This window comes from Oryx dammah, unplaced genomic scaffold (genome assembly GCF_014754425.2).
Source record: "Oryx dammah isolate SB20612 unplaced genomic scaffold, SCBI_Odam_1.1 HiC_scaffold_11, whole genome shotgun sequence".
Taxonomy (NCBI): Eukaryota; Metazoa; Chordata; class Mammalia; order Artiodactyla; family Bovidae; genus Oryx; species Oryx dammah.
Window position 1 is genome coordinate 43,062,834 of NW_024070195.1, and position 22,076 is coordinate 43,084,909.

Sequence of the window (22,076 nt, forward strand, 5' to 3'; positions counted from 1 at the left end):
TGATCCTCCCGGAGGTCCGAGACTAGGAAAGTCAGCACCGCGATAAAAGAACAATCTCCGTTTATTAAACATGATTTTTCTGTTTCACCACACACTCCAGAAAAAAAGGAAATGGGGCTGGGAGTGGAAGAAAAGGGGCAGTGGTGGGGGAGAGAGTAGGCTGGGGGTGGGGTGGGGAGGGAGAACGAGAAAACAAAATAAAACAGGTAGGAAGAACATCTCCCCACCCTTATTAGGGGAGAGGGAATCGTGGTGGGGAGGGGGCCAGGAAGCGCTGTACAGAGGGGTTGCCCCCAGCCCACACACACACACCCCGGATATGTACAGTACAAATCCCAGATAATTACAACAGCCAAAGAGGAGAGGAAGGGGGTTCCAGGGGTAGGGTCTGAGGTTGGGAAAGCAAGGACGGGCACAGGGATAAAATTTCACATATTTACAACTTTTATATAAGTATAAATTTGGCCCCGGCTGGGTGTCTGTGTGTAGGGGGATGGGACTGAAGGGGAACTGTCCATACAAAAGAAAGAAGGGTGGAGTCCGAGAAGTCTCAATACCAAACGCAAGAAGGGATGAGGGGGCAAGGCTGGGTAGAGGACAGCAGTCAGGGAAGAGGGGGTGCCAAGGAGGACCTTCTCTCCTCCTATGACCGACCCACCCCAAACCCCATCCATCCTACCTCCCCTATCCCGCCAGAGAGCTATGTACAGAGAAACACCGAAAAATTGTGGAGCTGGCGCTGGCGGGAGGGAGAGACGTGGAGGGAGATTGGGGGGGGAGGGGGGAGGATGAGAGGGAAGCCCAGCCCTGTCCTACCTCCCCCAGGGGACAGAGTCATGGAAGGGGGCCCCCAACACCCCTCCTCCAACACAGGTCCCCCTGCCCTGGGGGAGAGAGACATGGCTTTTCCTAGAATAAGTTCCCCCCTCCCCCTAGGAGTAGAGACCAAGAGGTGGGGGGCAGGGGGGCTGTGTGTGTCAGGGTAGGGCAGATCAGCTGGTCTGTCCTCCCCAACATACACCCCCCTCCTAAACCCTAACCCCTCCCCTGAACCTCAGTTCCACCCCACCCAACACACTGGGGGAGGGGGGGGCCTGAGCCCCCTCACCCCGCTCTGGGACCAGCCAAGAGCAGATCAGGTATGGGAAGAAAGGGAGACAAGTCCCATTCCCCCTTTGCCGCCCCCTCCCTGCCCGGTGGCCCCTCCACCCCATCTGGGTTCTGGGTGGGGAGGGAGAGTATTTGAGAGTGGTAGGAGGAGAAGGAGTTTGTGCGTGCTGAGCCCCCCCAGACGCTCCTGAGAAATCAAGGGGTAATAGGACCCCCTCACCTGGGGCCCCTCCCCATAACAAGGGGGACAGGGGAGGCCAAAATGGGGCGATGGAGGGGAGTTAGATTGTCAGCTCTGGTTACTGCTAAAAAATCACCCTGAAGTTGAAAGTTTGGAGGTGCCGCACCCCCAGGGTGGGGGTGAGGGTCTGTCCCCCAGTGCTCAGGGGAACGATGAGGCAGAGGATGGGGATAGCACCCCGGAGTGAAGGGGTCTGTGTCCTGGGGCAAGGGTCCTGGGGGTCACAGGGGACAGCACCCCAGCAGGAAGGGAAAGGGGGCAGCTGAGGGTCCCCGCTCTCCCTCCCAGAAATGGTGCAGTGCGGGTGGGGGACTGGTGCCCCACAAGGAGGCGTTCAGGGAGGTGATCCCGCTGTCCCTCGGCGACGTCCAGTCCTGGTGGTCGGTGCCGTTCCAGGGTGGGGTGCACAGGGAGGGAGGAGGAGGTCTGAGATGCTGGGTGGGCTAGTGGTCTGCGGTGTTTCGGAACTCGCCGTTCTCAGTGATCTGCAGCCGGGGTGGGGGAGGTGGGGCTGGGGGGGCCAGGCCGTTCCAAGGTGGGGCCAGCGTCACACGCGGGTTTGTTGGACCCAAGGGGGGAAGCTGCCTCTCCTGCAAGATACCAAAGAGGAGAGCGCGGACTTATTGAGACGCTTCGCGGGGGCCTGGCTGCCAGCCCCCAAGCAGTGGCCTCCCCCAGAGCTGGCCCACTCCACCAACTGTCCCAACCCCCTTCCCCCAGGAGACCCCTCCCACCCACATCCTCCTCATTTGTTCTCACCTGCAGGAGAAGGTACATCTTCTGGAATCAGGGAGAAGAGACTCTCACCCTGACTCCTAACTGGGGCCTTCAACCCCAGGAGTCACACCAGGAACCCATTTCAAAAGAGGTCAGTTTCCTATCTCACCCCCAAGCTAACCCTGGCACCTTCCGCTGCCCAGGGCCCCCTCCCAGGCCACCGCCAACCTGAGGTGGGAACTTAGTGCAGAGGGAACAAGGAAAGGCAGTACAGCAAAACCTCATTAAGCCAAACCCCCATGGACTGGAATTTTTTCATAATTTGAACAAAAACCGGGCTTGAGTTTTCCTTTATCTGTGAAGAAAGAATGTGCTAAGCAAATTAATAGTAGAAACATGTCTGTGGGAGGGAATATTTAATCTATACCAGAAAACAGGCTTTTCAGTCCTATCCACTCATTAACACATGCTCCCTGAGGGCCTGGAGTGGAAAAGGCTCGTTCATGGAGTTCTACTTACTGTATATATTCTGAAGACATGCATTTCATTAAACAGATACTGTCATTCAGTTTTGTCACTTATTCAGAGTGGCCATCTCCTCAAATACAACATTCTAAATTAGAGAGGTTTAACTGTACTGGGGTGAAGGAACGGGATTCAGGGAAGTAATGTGGGAAGGGAGAAATACTGTGGGAGGGCTGCCTCTCTCTCACGCTGATGTCAGAAAGGAAGGACCAGGAGCTCCTGCAGAGATGCAGCATGCCCCAAGCTCTGTGTCCCCAGGAAGCAGGACTTCGTTCCTCTCCACCCCCACGTTCCTTTCGTTCCCTCACCCTGGGCTCCCAGTTAGAGGGTGAGGGGGACTCCCACCCCTGGTCCTATTCTACCCCTTCCTACCCTTCCTGGACCAACTCCTGTCTCCTCCCCTCAGCTCTGGCTTCTGTTCCTCTGCTGGGAGCGGAGAACACTATGTATTCTATGCTTCAGGTCGCTCGTTTGGCTTATAAAAATACAGACATAAAATTAATTTTTATGTTAATGGTTGAGTTGCAGAGGGACCAATACCTGAAGGGGGTTTAGAAAAAGTGTCCAGATTATTTCCTGGGATATAGGGCACTGAAGCCTAGCAACCAAGCTGTGTCTGACCAAATCGCTAAAGACATTAACAACATTCCAGGCAGAGGCTCCTGGATTAGTTTTCCTCACCTCTCAAAGGTCACTCAAACCCAAGATTTAAGCAAAGCTGCCCTCTTAGCTACTGAGTATCTCCCACACTTTTCCAGGAGTCAGCGAGAGAGGAAGTCACGTGCAGTAGGGCATCTTGAGTGTGGCGGGAGAGCAGGGGAAGGAAACCTCAGACTCCCTTCCCTCTGCTTGTCTGCATGCCCCCTACACCCCCAGGGACCCAAATTTAGAAAGGAGATAAATTAGGGTGCCATTATTCATTTTACAAAAGAATTCACCACAGGAGTCCTTTAAATGGTGAGGTCCCCTGGTGCCTGGCAGCATCTGTTTTCAGCTCACTAACTAATTTGACAGAGAGGCTGGGCAGGCAGAGAGTTAAAATTACAGTGTGAGGAGCCACTGCCCACTGCAGATCCATCCTGCAGAAAATAAAGCTTCTCAGAAGTGATGTCACTGGTTGACAGGTTCCCATTTACTGGCTTTTTAGGTAGGATTCTTTGTCCAGCAAGGCCACTGGGTAGCAGGAGAAAGGGAGTGAATGGCATTAGCAGCCGCCAACCTAGCATCTCCGCCTGAAAGCAACACGGCTACCAGCCCATGATCTTATCTAAGACGACATCTCCTGCCACTGCCAACTCCCACACCACGTGGGCCGGTCCACGTCCTTACATCCATCAGGGTCTCCTTTCTCGATCCTTCTCCTTGCTTTACTCACCCTTACTGTCTTGACATCTGAATGGCACCCTTTCCAAGCCCCCCAAAGTCTCCCTGCATTAACTACACACTCTTAACTCCCACCCAGCAGGGCCGAATAGGAGCCCTAGATGCTGTCTACCTCACAGATGTATGGAAGGAGGGAGATAAACAGGTGAGGGGTGGAAGGAAGGAGGGCCCTCCACAGAACCAGAGGGAGGGAGAAGGAAGAGGAAACCCCAGCCTACCTGCTGCAGCCATCACAGCCCCTTTAGCCAGCGCCCCCCTAACCCAGCGTCACCACCCCTCCTTAACAAACCCTACCCCCAACGTCCCAACCCCCAAGGACGCTTTGGTGAAATGGGGGGTGACAGACATACACTGGAAAGGTTAGAGGAGGAGGCAGGGTCAGGGGGAGGTACGGGGAGGTTGTGTGGGGAGGCGCTGTGATCTAGGGATGTGCAGGCGTCTAGGATAAAGCGGGCAGGGGTCCCTGAATGGTTCTGGGAGGCGGCAGGGAAGTGCTCTGGGGCAGTGCCTGGGAAGATGGGTCTGTGCAGGTGTCCGGAGGGTCGCATCTGGGGAGGTCCTCAGGTGTGGGGGGCAGCCGTGAACCAGGGAGGGGCTCTGGAGAGTCAGAGGGAGTGGGCTTCACGACCAACCTGGAGTGGTCCGGAGTCACCTCCCCCTGTGTCCTCCGCCCGTGGTCAAAGCGGAACCAGGAGAATTACCTGATGAGGAGCTGCAGGGGGAGAGAGTGGGGTCAAGGGGTCAGGAGCCTTGGTGGTTCTGGGGGGGAGCCTGGAGGTCAGAGCAGAGGAGAGAGAAGCATGGGTGGGCAAGTGAGCCGAACCGGGGGGAGGGAAACAAGGGGTTAGAGGGCGGGAGCGAAGTCCTAAACTGGCTGGGGTGAGAGAGGGCAGATGGCGGGAGCTGGGGTGGTCGGGCAGGTGTGAGGACCAGAGGGGGAGCAGGGCCAAAGAAGGCAGGCTGGGCTTTAAACAGAGGCAGGAGGGGAGCGCTCAGAGTGTGGGGCCGGGAGGTGGGCTTCAAGATCCCAGGAGCTGGGAAGAGGCCTAGCAAGCTGTCAAAGCCAAGGAGAACTGAGGGGCCCAGGAAGCAGTGGTGACGAACACCCCCAGGGCACCCGATGGAGCCCAGGACACAATCACCCCTAGCGCCTGGGGCTCTGCGCTGGTGAAGCACTGCCTCCGGCTCCCTGGCCTGAGAGGCGCTTGGGGAGACCTTGCCCTCTGACTTACATGGGGGACCAGCCCGGAAGGGGCCGGGGCCGGGGCCAGGATCGGGCCTGGGGGCAGAGAGGCTGAGGTTCTGGCTGGAGGTCCTGAAGTGCGGCCGATCAGGGGAGGCAGGGTGGGGAGGCACGGGGCGGGGTGGGGGGCGAGGCTGACGCTGCTAGGAGTGACGAAGGCACAGACGACGGGATGAAGATGGGGTCACGGGGACGGCCGGGAGCGGCCGCCGGACGAAGGACGACGGGAGAGACGGAGGCGATGGGGCCGGGGTGGCTGGCGCAGTGACCGCACGAAGGACAGTGGGATGGATGGGGATGGGACACGGAGAAGATAAATGACATTGTAATTTCCACCTGAGCGTCGAGCAGCCTCTTCTTGGGTTCGGGCAGCGGCTCAGCCATGGTGGGGTGGTCCCGGCGCAGCTCCTCCTCCACCAGCATCAGCCTGAAGGGACGGGCTTCAGTGGGGTTAGTGGCGGGCACAGGCGGGGAGCCTGCCCAGGGAGATCCCGACCCTGGGAACCCTGCTACTCTCTCGAGAAGCTTTGGCACTTTTCTCCCCTGCACTCAGAATCCCTCCATTCCTTCGATCCCCAGAGACTGCCCATCATTCACCCAGTTTCAGGAATGCTTGCATCTCCCTGCTAAGGATGGGCCTCTGTGCCCCGGGGACCCCACCCACCAGGCACACAGCACTCAGCACTCTATCCATGAGCAGGCCCTTCCACAGACACTGCAGCTGAAGATCTGGCTTCATTCTCTACGCCACCTCACAGAACTGAGACTGTCTCCAGGGCAGCCCCTGGACAGCCCTGGCCCAAGAGGGGTCTCTACAATCATCATTCCCAGCTTCTCTTTCCCTTCAAAGAAGGTTCTCAAGGTGATTTCTCATAAAGGATATCACAACAGTGGTTTTCAAAAAAGTTTCAAGTCAAGCTTTTCTAATTAATATTCCTGAAAAATACACTGAGAATGGATGGCAATGGAACTGGCCCTGGTTGGAGTGGGGTGTGGGGTCCTACCCAGCTCTCAAGCTAACGGACCCCCTTGTTGAGACACTTCCTTTGGAGCTCAGGGCTTGGCAGAGCACAAGGGAGAGTGAGCATCGTTCACTCCAGGATGGAACACCTCTCCAGGATGGGAAGGTCAGGGGCCACTGTGGCTAAGGGACCTCTGCTTAGATTTGGGGTGAGCATCATAGGCTGGCTTGAGAATAACCAGTGGGGAGTCCCAGCCTAGGCCAGTCCAGACACACAGAGATGGTTGGACAGTAAGAAGTACATTTCTAAGGGCTTCAGACATTACTCTACTAGGGGACAGAGCAAAGTTTAGTAAAGGGACATTTAATGCACTAAGCATGAGATTTCTCTCCATCTGGTAAATGGTGGAGGAGGTGGCATCCCTAGGAGGGGGGTGGGCTTTCTTCCAGGTGTCCTGAGCTGGGGGAGTGGGTGGGACTGGAGGCAGGGTTCGCTGACCCTCTTCAGCCTCAGGCTTTTCCTCACAGCCCTCCCCGGGCCGCTCCTCACCTGCCGATGATGCTCTTGATCTGGGAGTCCTTTTCTACCTGCTGCTGCCGTAGCCTCTTCTCGCTCTGCTCCAGCCGGGCCTGATACTGCATCAGGATTTTGCTGGTCTGCTCTTCCTGGGACAGCAATCTCCGCTCATACTCCTCCAGCTTCCGGTTGGACATGTGCAGCCGCTCCTTCAGCGAGTGGATCTCCTCCTCATACTCCTTCACCTGCCCGCCGGGCACAGGACCCCGCACTGTGAGGGGGGCTGGGCCTGACCGTGTACCCAGCCTCTACCCTGCCTGCTAAGCACAGCACCGAGTGGTGAGGGATCCTCACCAGTCTCCTCCAGCCCTTCCCTGGCCTCTTGATCTCCCTCTCTCTCTCACACACATAAACTTTTAAGAAAGTCATCCCATGGGGCTGAGGCTCTGTCAAGATGTAACAAGACCGTGGACTCCCCCATCCTAGCGGTATACACGTGCCCTCACGTTGGCACCTGGACTCAGGAAAACCCACACAGGAGCCTAGCCAGACTCATGGACACAGGTAGAAGGCATTTTGTCCTTGGTTTGTCAAATGGTGCTGGAAATAATTTATAATAAGGCCTCAAAACATTCTCTTAGCTCAAGTCTATCTACATCAATCCCAACATTTTTCTTTGCTCAGAGACTACTTCTCCCCAAAAACCTCTCTGCTCCTCCAGTTGGAATTATGTATCCTATACGTATAATTTAACCCTGCAGTCACCCTCTTCTTCAGGGTCCTTGTAGCAATGGGTCCCAAACAACTTTCTGCTAAGTGAGTAAAGGCCAGAGTTTCGGCTGACTTTTGCTTGGGGCCACCGGCAGCTGAGAGTCTGGACAGTCTTCCCTACACGCGCCACTTCCCTGCACTAGACCTCTGACGGCTACCCCTTTGTCCCCGGTGCCTGTGGGACAATGACTGGGGAAGCCGCGCATGGCTCGTGGTATAACTGCCCTGCCTTTGCCCAATGGATCAGCTCCCACTGCTGCTGCAGGAACTTCCCTCCTGAGAAGTCACAGGACCCAGGGCTTATGCTCTCCCTGGGGAGGAACATGGAGGCAGTCTAATACAGAGCATGCCTCCCCCGACAATCTACCATGTGTGGAACCCACAAAACAGAGCTGAAAAGGGCTTTTCAATGGACTGATTGTATCTTGGATCCCCTGAGAGACTGAGGGCTTCTCCAAAGGGATCGGGTCTTTGTCCTTTCTTCTCATAACTACGTGGCCCCAGGTGTTGCCCTTTGAAGGGACTAGAAGCCTGCCCTGTGAGTAATGACAGGGCTCGGGGCAGGGAGGGCCCCCCGTACCCTGTCCAGTCGGCTCTCGTCCATAGACTTGGAGTACTCCTTGAGTTTGTACTCTTCCCGCTCGATGTGGGCACTCTCGATGTCAGCCGACAGGTGAGGCATGTTGGAGACCCAGGCCACCGTTCGCTCGGAGGCCGGCATCGTGGGGTTCAGCGTGGACGGCGTCTGGGAATGCTGGGGCAGGAGGGGAGAGGGAAGGCAGAAGAAGGCGGGCACTTTCAGAGGCAGGGAGCACGGCCCAAGGAGACTGGAGTCCCCCCACCGATCCCCTCGTGAATGCTGTTCTCATCACATCTCTCCTGGGAGCCCCAAGAGGGCAGGGAGGCCTGTCTGTTAACTGACAAGCACACAGTGCCCAGAATAGCACGTGGAGCAAAGCAGGCCCCATATGCACTTTGTTTAATGAACGAGAGGAGGTGAGAAAACTGTGACCAGACCACAGACTGTTGTGCTCCCCTCGAGCCGTCTCCTCCTCCCCTCCCGCTCGCCGCCCCACCAGCCCTCCCACCTGTCCTACCTGCTTGGTGATGGAGGGCTTGAGTCCCGCGCCGCCACCGCCGCCACCGCCGCTGCCCCCGCCACCCCCGATGCTGCCCTCCTTGCTGAGGCTCTGCTGCCGTGGGCGGGCAGGGCCATAACTCGGCTCTGGCGACTGCAGCAGGTTCCCACTGGACGGCCGAGGTTTCTGGGCAGCACTGACTGTCAACTGCTGAGACTTGCCCCTCTGCAAAGGGGGCGGCTGGCCCCCGCCGCCCCCGCCACTGCCCCCACCACCGCTCCCGCCTGCAGGCCCTGAGGGGACAGGCCTCTGGGGACCAATGGTGATCTGGGGAGGGGACAGCATGTGCTGCAGGTTGTCCTGGAGTGAGAGCTGCCGACGGGTGAAGTCAGTGCCAGAGGGTCCAAACTCATCACTGTAGCTGTGGCTGTGAAGGATGGAAGCGGCAGGGGGCTTAGGGACCCCTGAGGAGAGGTCCTCGCTCTTGCTGTAGCCATGGAACGGGGCAAAGGTGTCCCCTGGGGGCTCTCCACCTCGGTGGTGGTGGTGGTGGTGGTGGTGGTGGTGGGAGGAGGGTGGGCCGTGGCCGCCACCCCCTGCGTGGCCCCCTGGGGGGCCTGGCCCATCAGCGGCCATGTGGAAGAGAGGATTCTGGAAGGAGAGGGGGATGCGCAGTTGCTGGGCAGGGACACCGTCTGTGGTGACGCCCATCTGGCTGAGGCGCATGCCAGCCGCCGTGATGGACGAGCCGCTCCCCTGGGAGAGGCGGCCAGCAGGCGCAGGCCGCAGACCCAAAGCCGCGGTCAGGGAGGCCTGGCTCGAGTGCAGCAGGTCCCCAACAGCCGCCAGGTTGGACACGCTGCTGCTGTTGAGGCGGCCGCCGGGCCCATCGCCCTGCAGGTCCAACATGGAGACACTCTTGTTGACGCTCAGCATCTTCTGCTCTGGCTCCGTGATGTCTGAGCTGCTCGTGCAGTAGGCGGGGGAGGACCGGGCCAGGGGTGGGCGGCTGACATAGAATAGGTCTTTACCCCCACTAGGCGGTGGTGGCGGGGGCTTCTCCTTGGTTGGGGAGGGGAGGCGAGCCATGTCCATAGAGCTGCGGGAAGGGAAGGGAGCACACGAGTGGGAGGTCAGAGCGGGCCACGGGCAGGTGAGCCTCTGTGGTCAGCAAAGGCTTGGGGTGAAGAGGGGGCCACAGGGCAGGGAGAGAGGGTGGCGGGTGGGGTGGCAGAGGTGCGAGAGAAACAGGGTGGGGCGGGCCTCCAGCAGCGGGGGCAGATGTGGCAACAGGAGGAGGGATCAGATCAGGTCTGGGCAGATGTCGGGGAGATGAGGGTACATGGAGAAGGCTGGGAGTGGGCGGCAGACGGCAGAGAGAAGAGGGCAGGGGAGCGCAGAGCCCCTCACCTGTTGAGGCCTCGAGCCATGAAGGACTGAAGGTCGATGGAGCTGGAGAAAGATGCAAGAGGGGCGAGCACAGGCAGAGAAGGAGAGAGGGGGCAGAGGTCGGACGCGTGGAGGTGGGCGGGGTGGCGGATGGGAATGGTGTCATGGAGAAGAGGGGCAGGACGGGCAGTGCCCGGCGGCACAGGGGAGGCCCTTCGAGGGGGGGCCGGAGCGGGCAGGGTCTGCAGGATCCCGGTGGGGACTAGGACAGAGCCATCTGAATGTCCTGACACCAGGTGGCTGGTCCCAGTGTCCTGGCTGAGCCCCCGCCTGGGGCAGGCCTGGGCAGGCCAAGGGCCCCCAGGCTGACAGCGCATGGAGCTGAAGGGATGCTTTTGGCAGGGGGTGCTCTGTGCTGCTGGCTTCCTCTGACTTGAGCAGGCTCTAGCCTAAGCACTGACTGGACCTGTCTCCTTACAGTTTTCTCTAAGAAATCGCTTCTCTTTCCTTTCTTTCAAGTCCTCGAGAGAGGCACACGGACCCAGGAGTGTATCCAGGACAGACGTGTGGGCTCTTAGGGCACAGCCGGGGGCTCCTGGGGCTCACCTGTTGAGGTCCCGCATCATGTAGCCCTGCATCTCGGCCGAAGGGCCCCGCAGCACCACAGGCTGAGGCCGGGGCCGCTCGCTCTGCCGGCTCGGCTGCCTCTGGATGTTGGGGTTCCTCAGTGCCGTGCTGATGTCATTGAGGAGCCGGGGCAGTGGGCCCAGCTTCAGGAGGGCTTCCTAGAAGGGGGAGGCTGTTACCTGGGGGCCTCAGAGTTCAGAAGGGGGAAGGTGTCTGAGCCCGGGAAGTGGCCGTGACGTGTCCAGGATCAGAAGGGCGGCAGAATCTGCTCAGGGGATGGTCTCTGGGCCACAGGAGCCTCTGGAGACCTAGGAACCCGCCAAGGGGCCCGTGCTGACCTTGCTGAGCTGGGGCAGCACCTCCCACAGCAGGGCATGCAGCGTGGAGAGCTCTCGGCCCAGGTCGATGTAACCCTCAAAGCTACTGCTGTTAGTCAGCGTGTCCAGGTTGGAGATCTCGTACAGGAACTGCTGCATGGAACCCCACTCCAGCTCCAGAAACTCGTTCATGAAGCCCAGAAAGTCCTCCTTTGAGGTAAACCTGGCCAAAGCATCCAGAAAGTACAGGTCACACCCAGAAAGCCCCAACCCACACCTGACTCTAGGGACTCAGGAGACCCTTCCTGCCAGCCCCACCCGACCCCCAGCCTGAGGCTTCCCTCACTTGGAAAAGTTGGCCAGGTTCTGGATGACCTTGGCGATGAGCGTGAGGGTTCTCGAGGTTTGCTCATCTGGGTACTCCTGCATGAGCCCGAAGAGGCTGGGTGACATGATGGCCGGGCAGAGGAAGCGCAGGAAGAGCGAGGCGCTTATCAGCCGGTCCGCAATGTCCTCTCGGCCCCGCTCTGCACAGCGCAGTCGCCAGGATGCAAACACCTCCTTCAACTCCCTCGGGAACACGCTGGCGGGGAGGGGCGGGGAGACAGAAGAGAAAGAGAGAGAGAGAGAGAGACCGGGACTGAGCCCCAGAGACCCTCAGCTTCCAGGGAACATGCTGAGGGAGGTGGTAGGAGGTGAGGGTGCAGAGACAGAGGTGAGAGTGACAGGGCGTGAGGGAGGGCGCGCAGGAGGAGGGCAGGGGGCTGAGGAGGAAGAGGGCTGCGGCAGGGGATGGACGGCGGAGAGAGGACCAGAGGGAGAGGAGGTGGGGGACAGGAACACACGGGAGAGAGACAGCGCGTGTGCCAGAGAGACGAGAGCAGGAGAAGAGAAGACGACACCGGGAGAGACAGAGATGGGAGAGAGATGGAGGGTCACTCGAGGTACAGGGAGCTCGGACCCCCCAACTCTTCTGGATTCCAGGGAAATGGGGATGGAGGCACCCCAGGCATGGCCCCAGTCCCTGGAACAGCTCAGAGTTCACGCCCCCCCACCTCCCAGGCCCTCCTCTGCAATGTCCCATTGACACCTTAAACTTCGAACCATGGAAAGTAGAGCTGAGCGTTACTCCCACACTTCCAACCTCCACTGAGTTCCCCCTCTTGACTTCCTGGTTCTGTCAGTGAGGCCACTGGTCACCCAGCCACCAGCCTCACGGCCTCAGGACCCCCACAGACACAGCCCTTCCTTTCCAATTAGCTGAGGACACCCACTGACCCTCTCCACAGAGGGTCCTTACAGTGGCCCCTTTCTACTTTTCCTGCCAGATCCTGACTCAGGATCTGATTTCCATGCCTGACACAGGAACAACAGCCCCCAACTAGCCTGGACTTCATCTCCCTATCCAGCTGCCTCTCACCCACCTCTACCAAAGGCCTAACCTTCACGGTCACGACATTACACACCATCATAGGCGTCCCCTGACCTACTGAGAACTCAGGCTCCCTTACCGGGCAGCGAGGCCTTCACACGCTAACTCTCCTCACCCTGTCTGACCACGTGGCCCTCCGTTCCCCACTGAAGTGAGCCACACGCTCCACTAAACCACTTCTGCCTGCTGCTCCAGGACCTCTCGCCCTCACGCATGGGTCTCCTCCACAGCCTTCTCCCAAGGCAGCTTCTCAATCCACCATGTTCTATAGGTCAGAACCTGGCCCAATCTTCTAAGCCCAGCCCAGGAGTACCTCTCCCATGAAGCTGTCTCTGCTCATCTCCAAGCTCTGCCTTCTCTGACCTTATGTGTGGAGGCAGGATGGAGGGTCCCTTCCTTGGAACTTAACATATACTACACTGCCCCTTGGCTTTCTGCATCTCTGATATCCCGCCCTCTCTGGTGCAGGGCCTCTGCGCGCAGAGGCCAAGCCTCGCAGCTCTCTGTCTGCTCTATAGCACTGAGCACAGCACTCTGCCCACAACTGGTTCTCGGGTCTCTTTGAAGATGGACAGATGGATGAACAGATGAACACACGACTCCCCCAACCCTGGCCCCCCAACCCAGCGTTCCCAGTCTCACCAATGGGAGTTGACCACCTTGCACAGGGCCAACTCACAGCACATCCGCAGGTTGGCCTGGTGCTCAGCCAAACTGGACGCCGTGCACTTGATGGGGTCCACCTCACAGTTCTCCTCCGATTCATACAGAGCACGGATGAATTCCCCTGCAGGGTTAGAGGCACAGTGGGGGTCAGTCACACTTTCAAAGGGCAGAGACAACTGGGGTTTGGGGGATCTCAGAATCAGGCTAGAGACTGGGGACTCGGTCTGGAAGCATCGAGCTGAGGCAAGGTGGACTTAGGGTCTGGAGGAGCTGTGTTTAGGGTTGGGCTGGGTGTCTGTAGGTCTGGGGAGAAGGCCTGCAGGGGGGCTGTACCGATGGCATCCTTGAGGTATTTCTGACCAATCAGTCTCATGTACTCTTCTATGGCTTTAGTGGCGAGCGTGTTCTCGCGGAATATGAGGTGTTCTCGTTCCATGAACCGGTCTACCTCAGACATGGCCATGTCTGAAAGGAAGTCCTGGAGTCCAGGAAGAGCCAGGGGTCAGCCTCTGTTCAACCCAAGCTCATGAAGACACACATGCCCTCCCCTTACTGTGCCCACAAGTGAGTACCCATGCCCAGGTCGCCTTGTCCTGAGGGCCCAGATCTCACCTTGGCCTTGCCCGTACTCTGCAGGATGTGAACCAGAGCACTGGCGACCTCCTCCTTGCCCTTGACATTCAGGGCGGGCTCCAACACCGCACAAAGCATCCGATAATGGTTGGTGACGTACTCGGCGAACTCCTTATACAGCTCCATGGGCAGGATGCTCATCGTCTGGTAACGCGCCTTCAGCCGCACCGCTGGGCAACCTCCTTTGCCCTTGCCCCCTGAGCCACCCCCAGAGCCCCCTCCCCCACCCGAGCCCCCCATACCCCCAGAGCCCCCGCTGCCTGTCGGCAGGGTCACAGGGTACCACTGCTCTGTGAAGTGGCGCCCGGCCAGGGTGGCCACAGGCACAGTCACCAGGCCGACATAGCCTGCCTTGTCCTTCTTGCGCTTTTTGTCTGAGTCACGGTATAGGTGCAGCCGCAGGGCCCGGACGGCCGGCAGGTTGTTGAACTCGAAGTGCTCACCCCAGAAAACGGTGTCCCCCGAGGCCGAGCGGGGCTTAGAGGTGGTGCGTGCATACAGCATGTCATCCAGGCAGAGCTCACAGTAGTACCGCTTCTTGGGGGGCAGCTCCCGGGCCTCTATGATCCACAGCTTCAATACGTTGTCCACCCGGCGGCTGTTGTCCTGGCAGGGTAGGGTGGGTGAAGGGGAAGGGCCAGAGAGCCAGAGACACCAAAAGAGGAGAGACAGTCAAAAACCCAGTCTCTGAGACCAGCAATCACAGGGTTAAGAATGTGTGTGTGGAACTGAACCTTGTCTCCCTCAAATTCGGTCTACTCGGAACCTGGGAATGTGACCTGTTTTGGAAATATGGTCCTTGCAGATAAAATCATTGACATGTGGTTAATACTGGATTAGGGTGGACCCTAAATCCCATGACTGGGGTCTATATGGAGAGGGAAATTTTGAGACCAGATATACACGGAAAGGAGATGACCCCATGAAGATGGAAGTAAAAATTTTGCAGATGGAGCTGTAAGTTAAGGGATGCTGGAGACTTCTGGCAACCCCCAGACAGTATAAAGGGGAAGGGGAGGATTCTTCCTAGAGCTTCCAGAGGAGCAAGGCCCTGCCAACACCTTGATTTTTGAATTCCGGTCTCCTGACTACCAGAGAATAAATTTCTGTTATTTTAAGTAGCCTAGTTAGTGGTAGTTTGTTACAGCAGCCAGAGGAAATTGATATAGACTGAGCTCATAGATCTGTTGATAGAATTTATATTGGGAAAAGATTTCTAAAGTTATAATAATAAACCCATAATATTAAGGTGGGATTTGAACAGGAGAACTGAGGAGTCTTTCAAAGACAATCAGAAGTTAACTGAAAAAAAAAAAGGCATAAATGCAAAAGGTGAGAATCTACAGTTAATGCAAAAAGGGCCTGGAAGCTGACAATGACCAGTGAGGTTTCAGTGTGAAAAGAGCCTGGTATCTGGACTCTGCAGGGTGGGGAAGATTGTAGCATCTTGGGTCTAGTTTTTAAGGAGGACATTGACAAACAAGGGTCTCCACAGAGGAGCTCACTGGAAGCTGGGACACAGAATTTTTGAGCCAGAGGGACCTTAGAGATATTCTACTTCAACCCCATTCCTACCAGTTGTACAGAGAAGAAACCATGGTCTCGAGATTCAGCTATGTGACCAATCTATGTGTCCTACAGAAACACTGCAAGCGGGGGCTGGGTGCCCACCTGTCAGGGTATTAGGGGGACATCCCTGCTTGCAGGGAAGATGCACTGGAGGACATTCCAGAGCCCTGTCAGCTCTCAATCTATGATTTCTATGGAAAGGAAACATCATAAGGCAGAAGAAAACAAAAAGAAATGGGGGGGTCTCCTCCTACTCCTCCACCTGCCCCCCACCCCTCTCACTCAGGCCCCTGGCCCCCTGGACATCACCCGCCCCGTCTGGAGCCCTAGACATGCAGTACCTTGTTGGGCTTCACTGCCCGCTGTAGGTTCTCGATCCATTTGTCCCTTTCAGCGGCAGAACGACAGGCAAAGCATTTTGTTCCTGATGATGTTGTTACCTGAAGAGGGGTGTGGGGTCAGAGGGGCTCTAGAAGGGAGAGGACTCCCAGGGCTGGGATCACCCCACCATCTCTTCCTCCCAGCCATTCTTCCTTCCTCCCAGCCCCAGAGGCTTCTGTTTGCCTGACATCCCACCTCTGCCACCTTCTCCAGGCCTCTCTGCCTCCCTCTCCTGGACCCTGACCCTTGGGCCCACCCCAGCCACACACACCCAGTACCTCAAAACAGAACTCCTGGCCCAGAATGGAGCTGTGCACTGGCTTGATAATGGAGTCTTCATCCAAGTTGAGCTCCAAGGCCTCGGCCGCACTACTAGGACTCAGCAGGGACTCGTGAGAGTGAGACTCCTTAAAGCTCTGCATCAGCCGGGCCCTGGCAGGATGGGGGTCCAGGAGCAGGGATCAGGGCCCAGCCTGCTTACAAACCCAGAGGGCTTCATCGCCAAGTGGGCTCTAGGATGGACAGAGACCTGGAGAAAGCGCTCCTACACCCACTTCCCACAGACACAGAAACCCAGCCTGTACAGGGAAGGACACAAGAGGTGTGAGACAAAGCCCCTCCCCTCAGTCCACCACCTAAGGGGTTTTGAATACTGGGGACACCTAGAAATATCTCAAGCCAGAAATGACCCGTGGCAGGGAAAAAAGGAAACAGGTGGGCTTTGGACAGTTCTAGATGGGACATCTAAGTGATCACCCCCTAAAAGACCCCACAGCTGTGGGAGTCTTGATTCCTGGGAGTCAAGAATTAGAAGTACGAAGATGTTGGTTTGGGCCGGCCACATAGGTACTACCTAAAAAGCACTTAATAAATCCAAGAATGAACGAGGTAACAGAATACATTTTAGCAAAATTGAGGGAACGAGTGAGGGAAAATAGTAAGAAATACGAGAAGGCTGTGGGCAGAAAACTGAGAACAGGAGCATGGGTCTGGAAACGAGGACTAGGGAGGGAGAGATGGGGAAAGAAGACGAGGAGGGAAAGGGAAGAACAGAGAGACGGGGCAGCAGGAGGTGAGCAGGCTGAGGGCACAGAGCGCAAGCAGGGGAGAACTTGGGAGCACCCCTCAAGAGAGCAGAGGCCCACGCGCTGAGGGGAGTGGAGGCCGGAGCCACAGGACGCAAGCCAGCGAGGGGCTGAGGAGTAGAGAGCAGTGGGGAAGGGAGGGGGAGCTCGGGTGTGGGAGCCTCCGTGGAGCTATTTATAGCAGCCCCGTCATCTTGGGCTCCATTGCCGTCAGCGCGACGCTCCCCCGGCCCCCCGCCCCCGCGGCCAGGAATACCAGGCCCTCACCCCCTGCCGGCCCCAAATCCAGCTCCAGGGACACGGAGGGGGAGGGGAAGGTGTGACTCACCTAGCCCAACTCCCTACCTGCCCTGCCTCGGGGGCGGCCAGACGGGGGTAAGGAAGGACAGGTTTCTCCCCTGGGAGGAACCGAATGAGGGGGGAACCCAAAGAGGGACCCCAAGAAGCAGACCCCAGGGGCAAACGAGGTTTCCTTCCAGCCCAGCCCTGGCCAACGGTGCCCTCTGGCCTGTCTGCGGCCTTCTCAGGCTTGGTCGGTCACGAACCCTCCAGCCTCCCCTCACCGCCAACCCCCCCCACCCCGGGGCTGTGCACCTGCACACCTGTGCTGCCTGCCCTCCTCCACAGGCTCCACATGCACCTGCCGCCCCGCCCCGCCCCGCCCCCTTCCCTGGGACCCTCCACCCAGGATCCACCAGTCCCTCCCAGCCCACCGCCCCTTCACCATCCTCTCCCGGGCTATCACTCCATCTCTGTCCTTCCGTGCAGCTCCGTCTACCCCAGCCTGGCGCCCATCCTTCTCCGGCCAGGAGAGCCCCTCCTTGGCTTCACCTTCATCCCCTTTCCGGCCCGCTCTCCATCCTCCCCCTCTCCTGCTGCTCCTCCATTCTGGCCCCTGCCCTATAACACCTCTCAGTCAATCTGAGGCCATCAAGCTCTACACTCTGATAGCCCCCACAGAATGGGCAGTGGGCACTCCAGAGCCCCCTACTCTGCATCCAAATCATCCCACCCTGGTCCAGCCTACTTCAGACCCCTTACCGGTCATGGTCAGCACTTCGGAAGCGAGGCAGGATCTGGCGGAAGCTGCTGGTCCGGTCAAGTTTGGGTTGTGACTTCGTGCGTTTGATGGAGCTTTTTAGCCTCCGACTCAGGAAGCCTTGCTGGGTTGGGGGAAATGGGGATAGGGGTGGGTTGGGGTAGGGTCAGTTCCACCTGCTCACTGCTCAGCTGGTAAAGAGCCCCTGGATGAAAGTGGGATGGGGGGAAAGGGAAGTCTCCAGGGTGAGAAAAAGGGGACAGGAGCCTGCTACCAGTTTGTCTTCCTTTGCTCCCACGGGTGCGAGTGCACACACAAACACACACACACACCAACCTAGAGAAGGTGGGAGGGCTGGTCTGAGAAGCACGGAGGGCAGAGCCAGGAAGGGGGAAACCAAAGAGGTGGGGGGACACGTACACACAGACTCTCCCTCTCCTGCCCCCTTTCTCACAGTCCAGGGGCTCCAGCTGGGACTGGTGGGGCGGGGCGGGGGGGGGCGCGGCGGGCGGACCAGCTGAGCCACATCTGGCAGGGCCTTCACTCACCGAGGGCCGGAAGGGTGCGGCGGGGGCGGCCTCCATGCTGTACTGCTTCCCCCCTGGGACACTCTTCCTCCTCGAGCGACCCAAGTGGTATTCTGGAGGAGAGGAGAGGGCCAGCAGGGACGTGGGAGGGGGTCACTGGAGCCCCGGGTCCACCCTGGCCCCAGCACATCTGCCCCCTCCCACTGCCCCTCAGCTCCAGCCTCACCTACCCCCCGGGAAGCAGCAGGAAGAGCAGCGGCGGCTGAGAGGCTGGCGGCGGGAAGGAGGGGGCAACGAACCTGAGCCGGAGCCCCCAGAGGGGGACGGGGTGGGGGGCCTCAGGCCCATGACTGGGGTTGGGGCTGGCAGTCAGCAAAGGGGCATGGCTGAGAGCATTAGTAAAACTCCAGGAATAAAGGACACTGAAGAGCCACAGAACCTACGTTCTTGGTGCCCACACCCCCAGGAAGGGGTCAGCTGAGGGGGAAGTTGGGTTAAAGGTCATGGGCCAGAAGCAGGCTTTCCTCCTCTTTCAGCTGGGCACATCTTCCCCCCGACCCCACTCCTGGAAGCCCTGTCTGTCTGGAGGGCCAGGACTGCCTCCCATGACCCCCTCCCTGGCCTAGAGGGGGAGGTCCTGGAAGGGACCTGTGCGGAGTGGAAGCGGAAGCAGCCTGGGGACAGCAAAGGGCAGGGGGGAGGGGAGAAGGGGCTGGCTCCACGTGCACTGCAGAGGCAAGGAGTCAGAAGGGAAGGGGGAAGGGGAAGGGGAAAAACGCAGGGGAGCGGGGAGAATGGGCAGTGGGCACTCGGGAGGCTCCCAAGTGAGGGCAGGGCAAGGAGGAGGAGGGAAGGTGAACGCGGAGGAAGCTCAGACGGCTCTGAGTCTGGAGGGGTGGCAGCTCGGAGGAGGGAAGCTGAGGCTCTGCTGCCAGGGAATTGAGAGGGGCTGAGGAGCTAGAGGAGAATGAAAGTGGGGGGATGCCAAGCTCGGGCTCCAGCTCCAGAATGGCTGCCCAGGCCTGGGCTCCCCCCTCAGCCCCACAGTCACCACTGCAGCCAATGGGGGGGCAGGTGCTGCATCAGGGGCGGGGCTACCATCTCCACAGCAACAAGAAGCTACAGGCTGGTGGGGGGGACCGGAAGAGCCGCCTGTTAACCCTCTAGTGTCCAAAACAAGGGAGGGCCACAGCCACAGCTTCACTGTCAGCTTCCTCAACTGCAAATCGCCTGCAAACTGCCCGGCTTCCCTATGCCTCTAAAACCCAGGTGTTAGGAAATCTACACAGAAAAATGTGGATCCCATGACACGGAAACCCTTGTCAGTCCCTCAGCAACACATGTGTGGAGCACAGAAACATACACTGAGCAGTGTGGGGAGGGGGACATATATACATGATAACCACAATATGAAAAATAAAGAGGAATCTAGGTGTTTATGAGACATGCAGAGAATGGTGAGTTGGTGGTGCCACAGGTCTGCATCCTGAGGCCCTGAGGCCCAAATACCCCACAGGACACATGCTTAGACATATGTGAGCACTGCAGCAGGGGAGTGCATATTTGACCCTGACACCCATGAGAGCTGCTGGTGTGGACCTGGGGCAGTCATGTAGGCAGCACATTACAGAAAAGGACATTTAACCCAGAGACCCACACAGGGCCCCCACACAGGGGAGGCCACTTTAACCTCTAAGACACATGCTTTTGTAAACCATGATTCTGACTGCATCATGGTACCCCCATACCCCGAAAGCACAAGCATCCTTCATTCACAGGAAAAGTACAACCACAACCACTCTATTTCAGGACAACCCCTTCTTCCCCAGCCCTTTCCTGACTCCAACACAGGAGTCCCTGGTTGCTACCAGAATAAAGAAAAATCAAGGAACTGATGCATTAACTACCCTTCTGTTACACACTCAGCAGTGCGTCTAAGGGTTCAGGGTATTTCCTTCCTAAGTCTTTGCTTTTCTCAGGTCTGCTTGCCTCATTCTATGCCAAATAATGCAGTTCAGCCATTATGTTCATATAAAAGATCCTGTAATAAAGGCAGAAAGTCTAACTTCAAATCCACTAAAACTCTGCTTTAGAACTAAAGAATTAACAGGAGAATGGATTTGCTAATTGGTTTGCTTGATTCTTGGAAGTAATGTAATCTTACACATATAACCAAGTACTAAGAGGCACAAACTCATGTTTAAGTCAGAGGTACACAGAGACCACATATGCATATGCTTACAAAGACCCTCACTGCCACAATGAAAAAAAAACCAGAAACACAGGATATCCTGTTCTTAGTGCTGCATGCAGTGACATGTTCAGAACACATGCCACAGGCCCATGTCCACGCAGAAAGCAAACCTGAAAAGCACACACCGAGATCCTGGGCCTCCATGTCCCATCCCTGCACGATGCATACACGCATGCACACGCATAACAGCCACCTACACAGACCCGTAACACAGGCATTGTGCACACACCCACACATGTACACACCCTGTATACACACACAATTGCACTCACTCATACACACAGCAAGGGCCTGCAACCTCTCTAATCTTGTCATCACCCACAGAATCTCCCCCAACTCTCCAATCCCCCAAACCGTTAACCTTCCCTTTGGCCTTTCTTCCCTGTCACACCACGCTGGCAGCTCTCAAGGGGAGCCCCAGAGGAAGGCTGCCAAAGCAGGTGGAGGAACAGAGCTGGAGAGGAACGGGCACCTCTACCAGCAGGTCCTGCTGCGCCAGGCCTCACTGGGAAGGCCTCTCCTGAGCCAGCCAAGCCCGATCCTACAGGCCCACACAAGCCCCAGGCCCGGCCGCCACTCTCCTCTCAGCAACTGCTTCACGGAAGGCCTGACTCTCTTGCCCCTGCGCTGCACCCCCACTCCCAGGCCCCTTCTCCACCAGCTCCAGCCACTTCCCCACCTCCTCTCTCCTCTCTTCTCAACCTGCCGCCACCAAGTCCCACCTGTCCAACCCCTCTTCAGCCATTCCCTCTCCTCGCCAAGCCTCTCTCAGTCCTCCTCTCCCCCAACTCCCCGCTTTTCCTTTTTACCCCACTCTTTCCCTTTTCAGCTAGCTTTCCTGTCTCCACTCCTTAACAGAGCAGGGGCTCACACCTGCTAGCCCAAAGGTGTTTCATACATGGTAGGATTCCAAAGAACACACTCACACACATTTACTCTCTCCCCCCACTTGCATACCACCCACATCCAGACACGCCCTGGACACCCATGCTGGGACTGACACAGATACCCAGGGCAATGATGGAACACACATGCAAAGACACACACCTGCCACCAGGGACACAGAAATCCTCCTCATACAGCCACACATCCCCACACACAGGAGACTGACAGAAGGCGAGCCCCAGCCAGGGACATGCGTTCTCAGGGTCAGAGGTGACAGGGACCGGTACGGCCAAGGGCTGCCCCCCAAGCCGCGGGCAGCCCAGCAGAGCCCTAGGTAGGAAGCAAGCCGAGGGCAAGACAGGCTGCAAAAGGCTGGCGCACATGTGCACGCGAGGAACGGGCCCCCGTGTGCACATGGCACTAACCCACAGGAGACACAAGCCTGGACACCGACACACGCGCGGACACTGGGGCTGCCGCCTCCACCGAGGGGCTCCAAGACCACCCTACACCGGCCGCCCCCGCACACTCCGGAGACTGGCCCCACGAGGCCAGTTTCCGAACCCCCCCTTCCGCTGCCCCCCGCCAGTTACCATAACTCCCCCCACTCGGCAGATGCAGCGAGAACATGCGGAGGGAGCAGCCGCCGCCGGCGCCGCCGCCGCGGCCTCCCCACCCCCGCCCCGCGCCCACGCACACACGCGCCCCCAAGAGCGCGGCGCCCC

The 22,076-nt window shown here is 58.1% G+C and overlaps 1 protein-coding gene across 8 annotated transcripts in view; it reads right to left on the reverse strand.

The window, feature by feature from the left end:
• Positions 1–43: 43 nt before the first annotated feature.
• The window catches only part of SYNGAP1 (synaptic Ras GTPase activating protein 1), a 30,066-nt gene continuing 8,033 nt past the window's right edge, over positions 44–22,076 (reverse strand). The window contains exons 4-20 of one of the 8 annotated variants that reach the window (XR_005722638.1): positions 18,234–18,325; positions 17,688–17,809; positions 15,840–15,993; positions 15,522–15,620; positions 13,591–14,217; positions 13,312–13,456; positions 12,955–13,099; positions 11,227–11,463; positions 10,902–11,103; positions 10,543–10,721; positions 9,958–9,999; positions 8,566–9,646; positions 8,049–8,222; positions 6,731–6,942; positions 5,556–5,646; positions 4,609–4,688; positions 44–1,941 (exon numbers count right to left, since the gene is read on the reverse strand). Coding sequence is in view for 7 of the 8 variants with exons in the window: in XM_040249095.1 (XP_040105029.1) it covers positions 1,795–1,941; positions 5,556–5,646; positions 6,731–6,942; positions 8,049–8,222; positions 8,566–9,646; positions 9,958–9,999; positions 10,543–10,721; positions 10,902–11,103; positions 11,227–11,463; positions 12,955–13,099; positions 13,312–13,456; positions 13,591–14,217; positions 15,522–15,620; positions 15,840–15,993; positions 17,688–17,809; positions 18,234–18,325 (3,749 nt within the window). In the remaining variant the exon portion in view is untranslated. Of the gene's footprint in view, positions 4,689–5,555; positions 5,660–6,730; positions 6,943–8,048; positions 8,223–8,565; positions 9,647–9,957; positions 10,000–10,542; positions 10,722–10,901; positions 11,104–11,226; positions 11,464–12,954; positions 13,100–13,311; positions 13,457–13,590; positions 14,218–15,521; positions 15,621–15,839; positions 15,994–17,687; positions 17,810–18,233; positions 18,326–22,076 lie in introns of all 8 variants that reach the window. The other 7 variants (XM_040249096.1, XM_040249095.1, XM_040249099.1 and 4 more) reach the window with 7 other exon arrangements.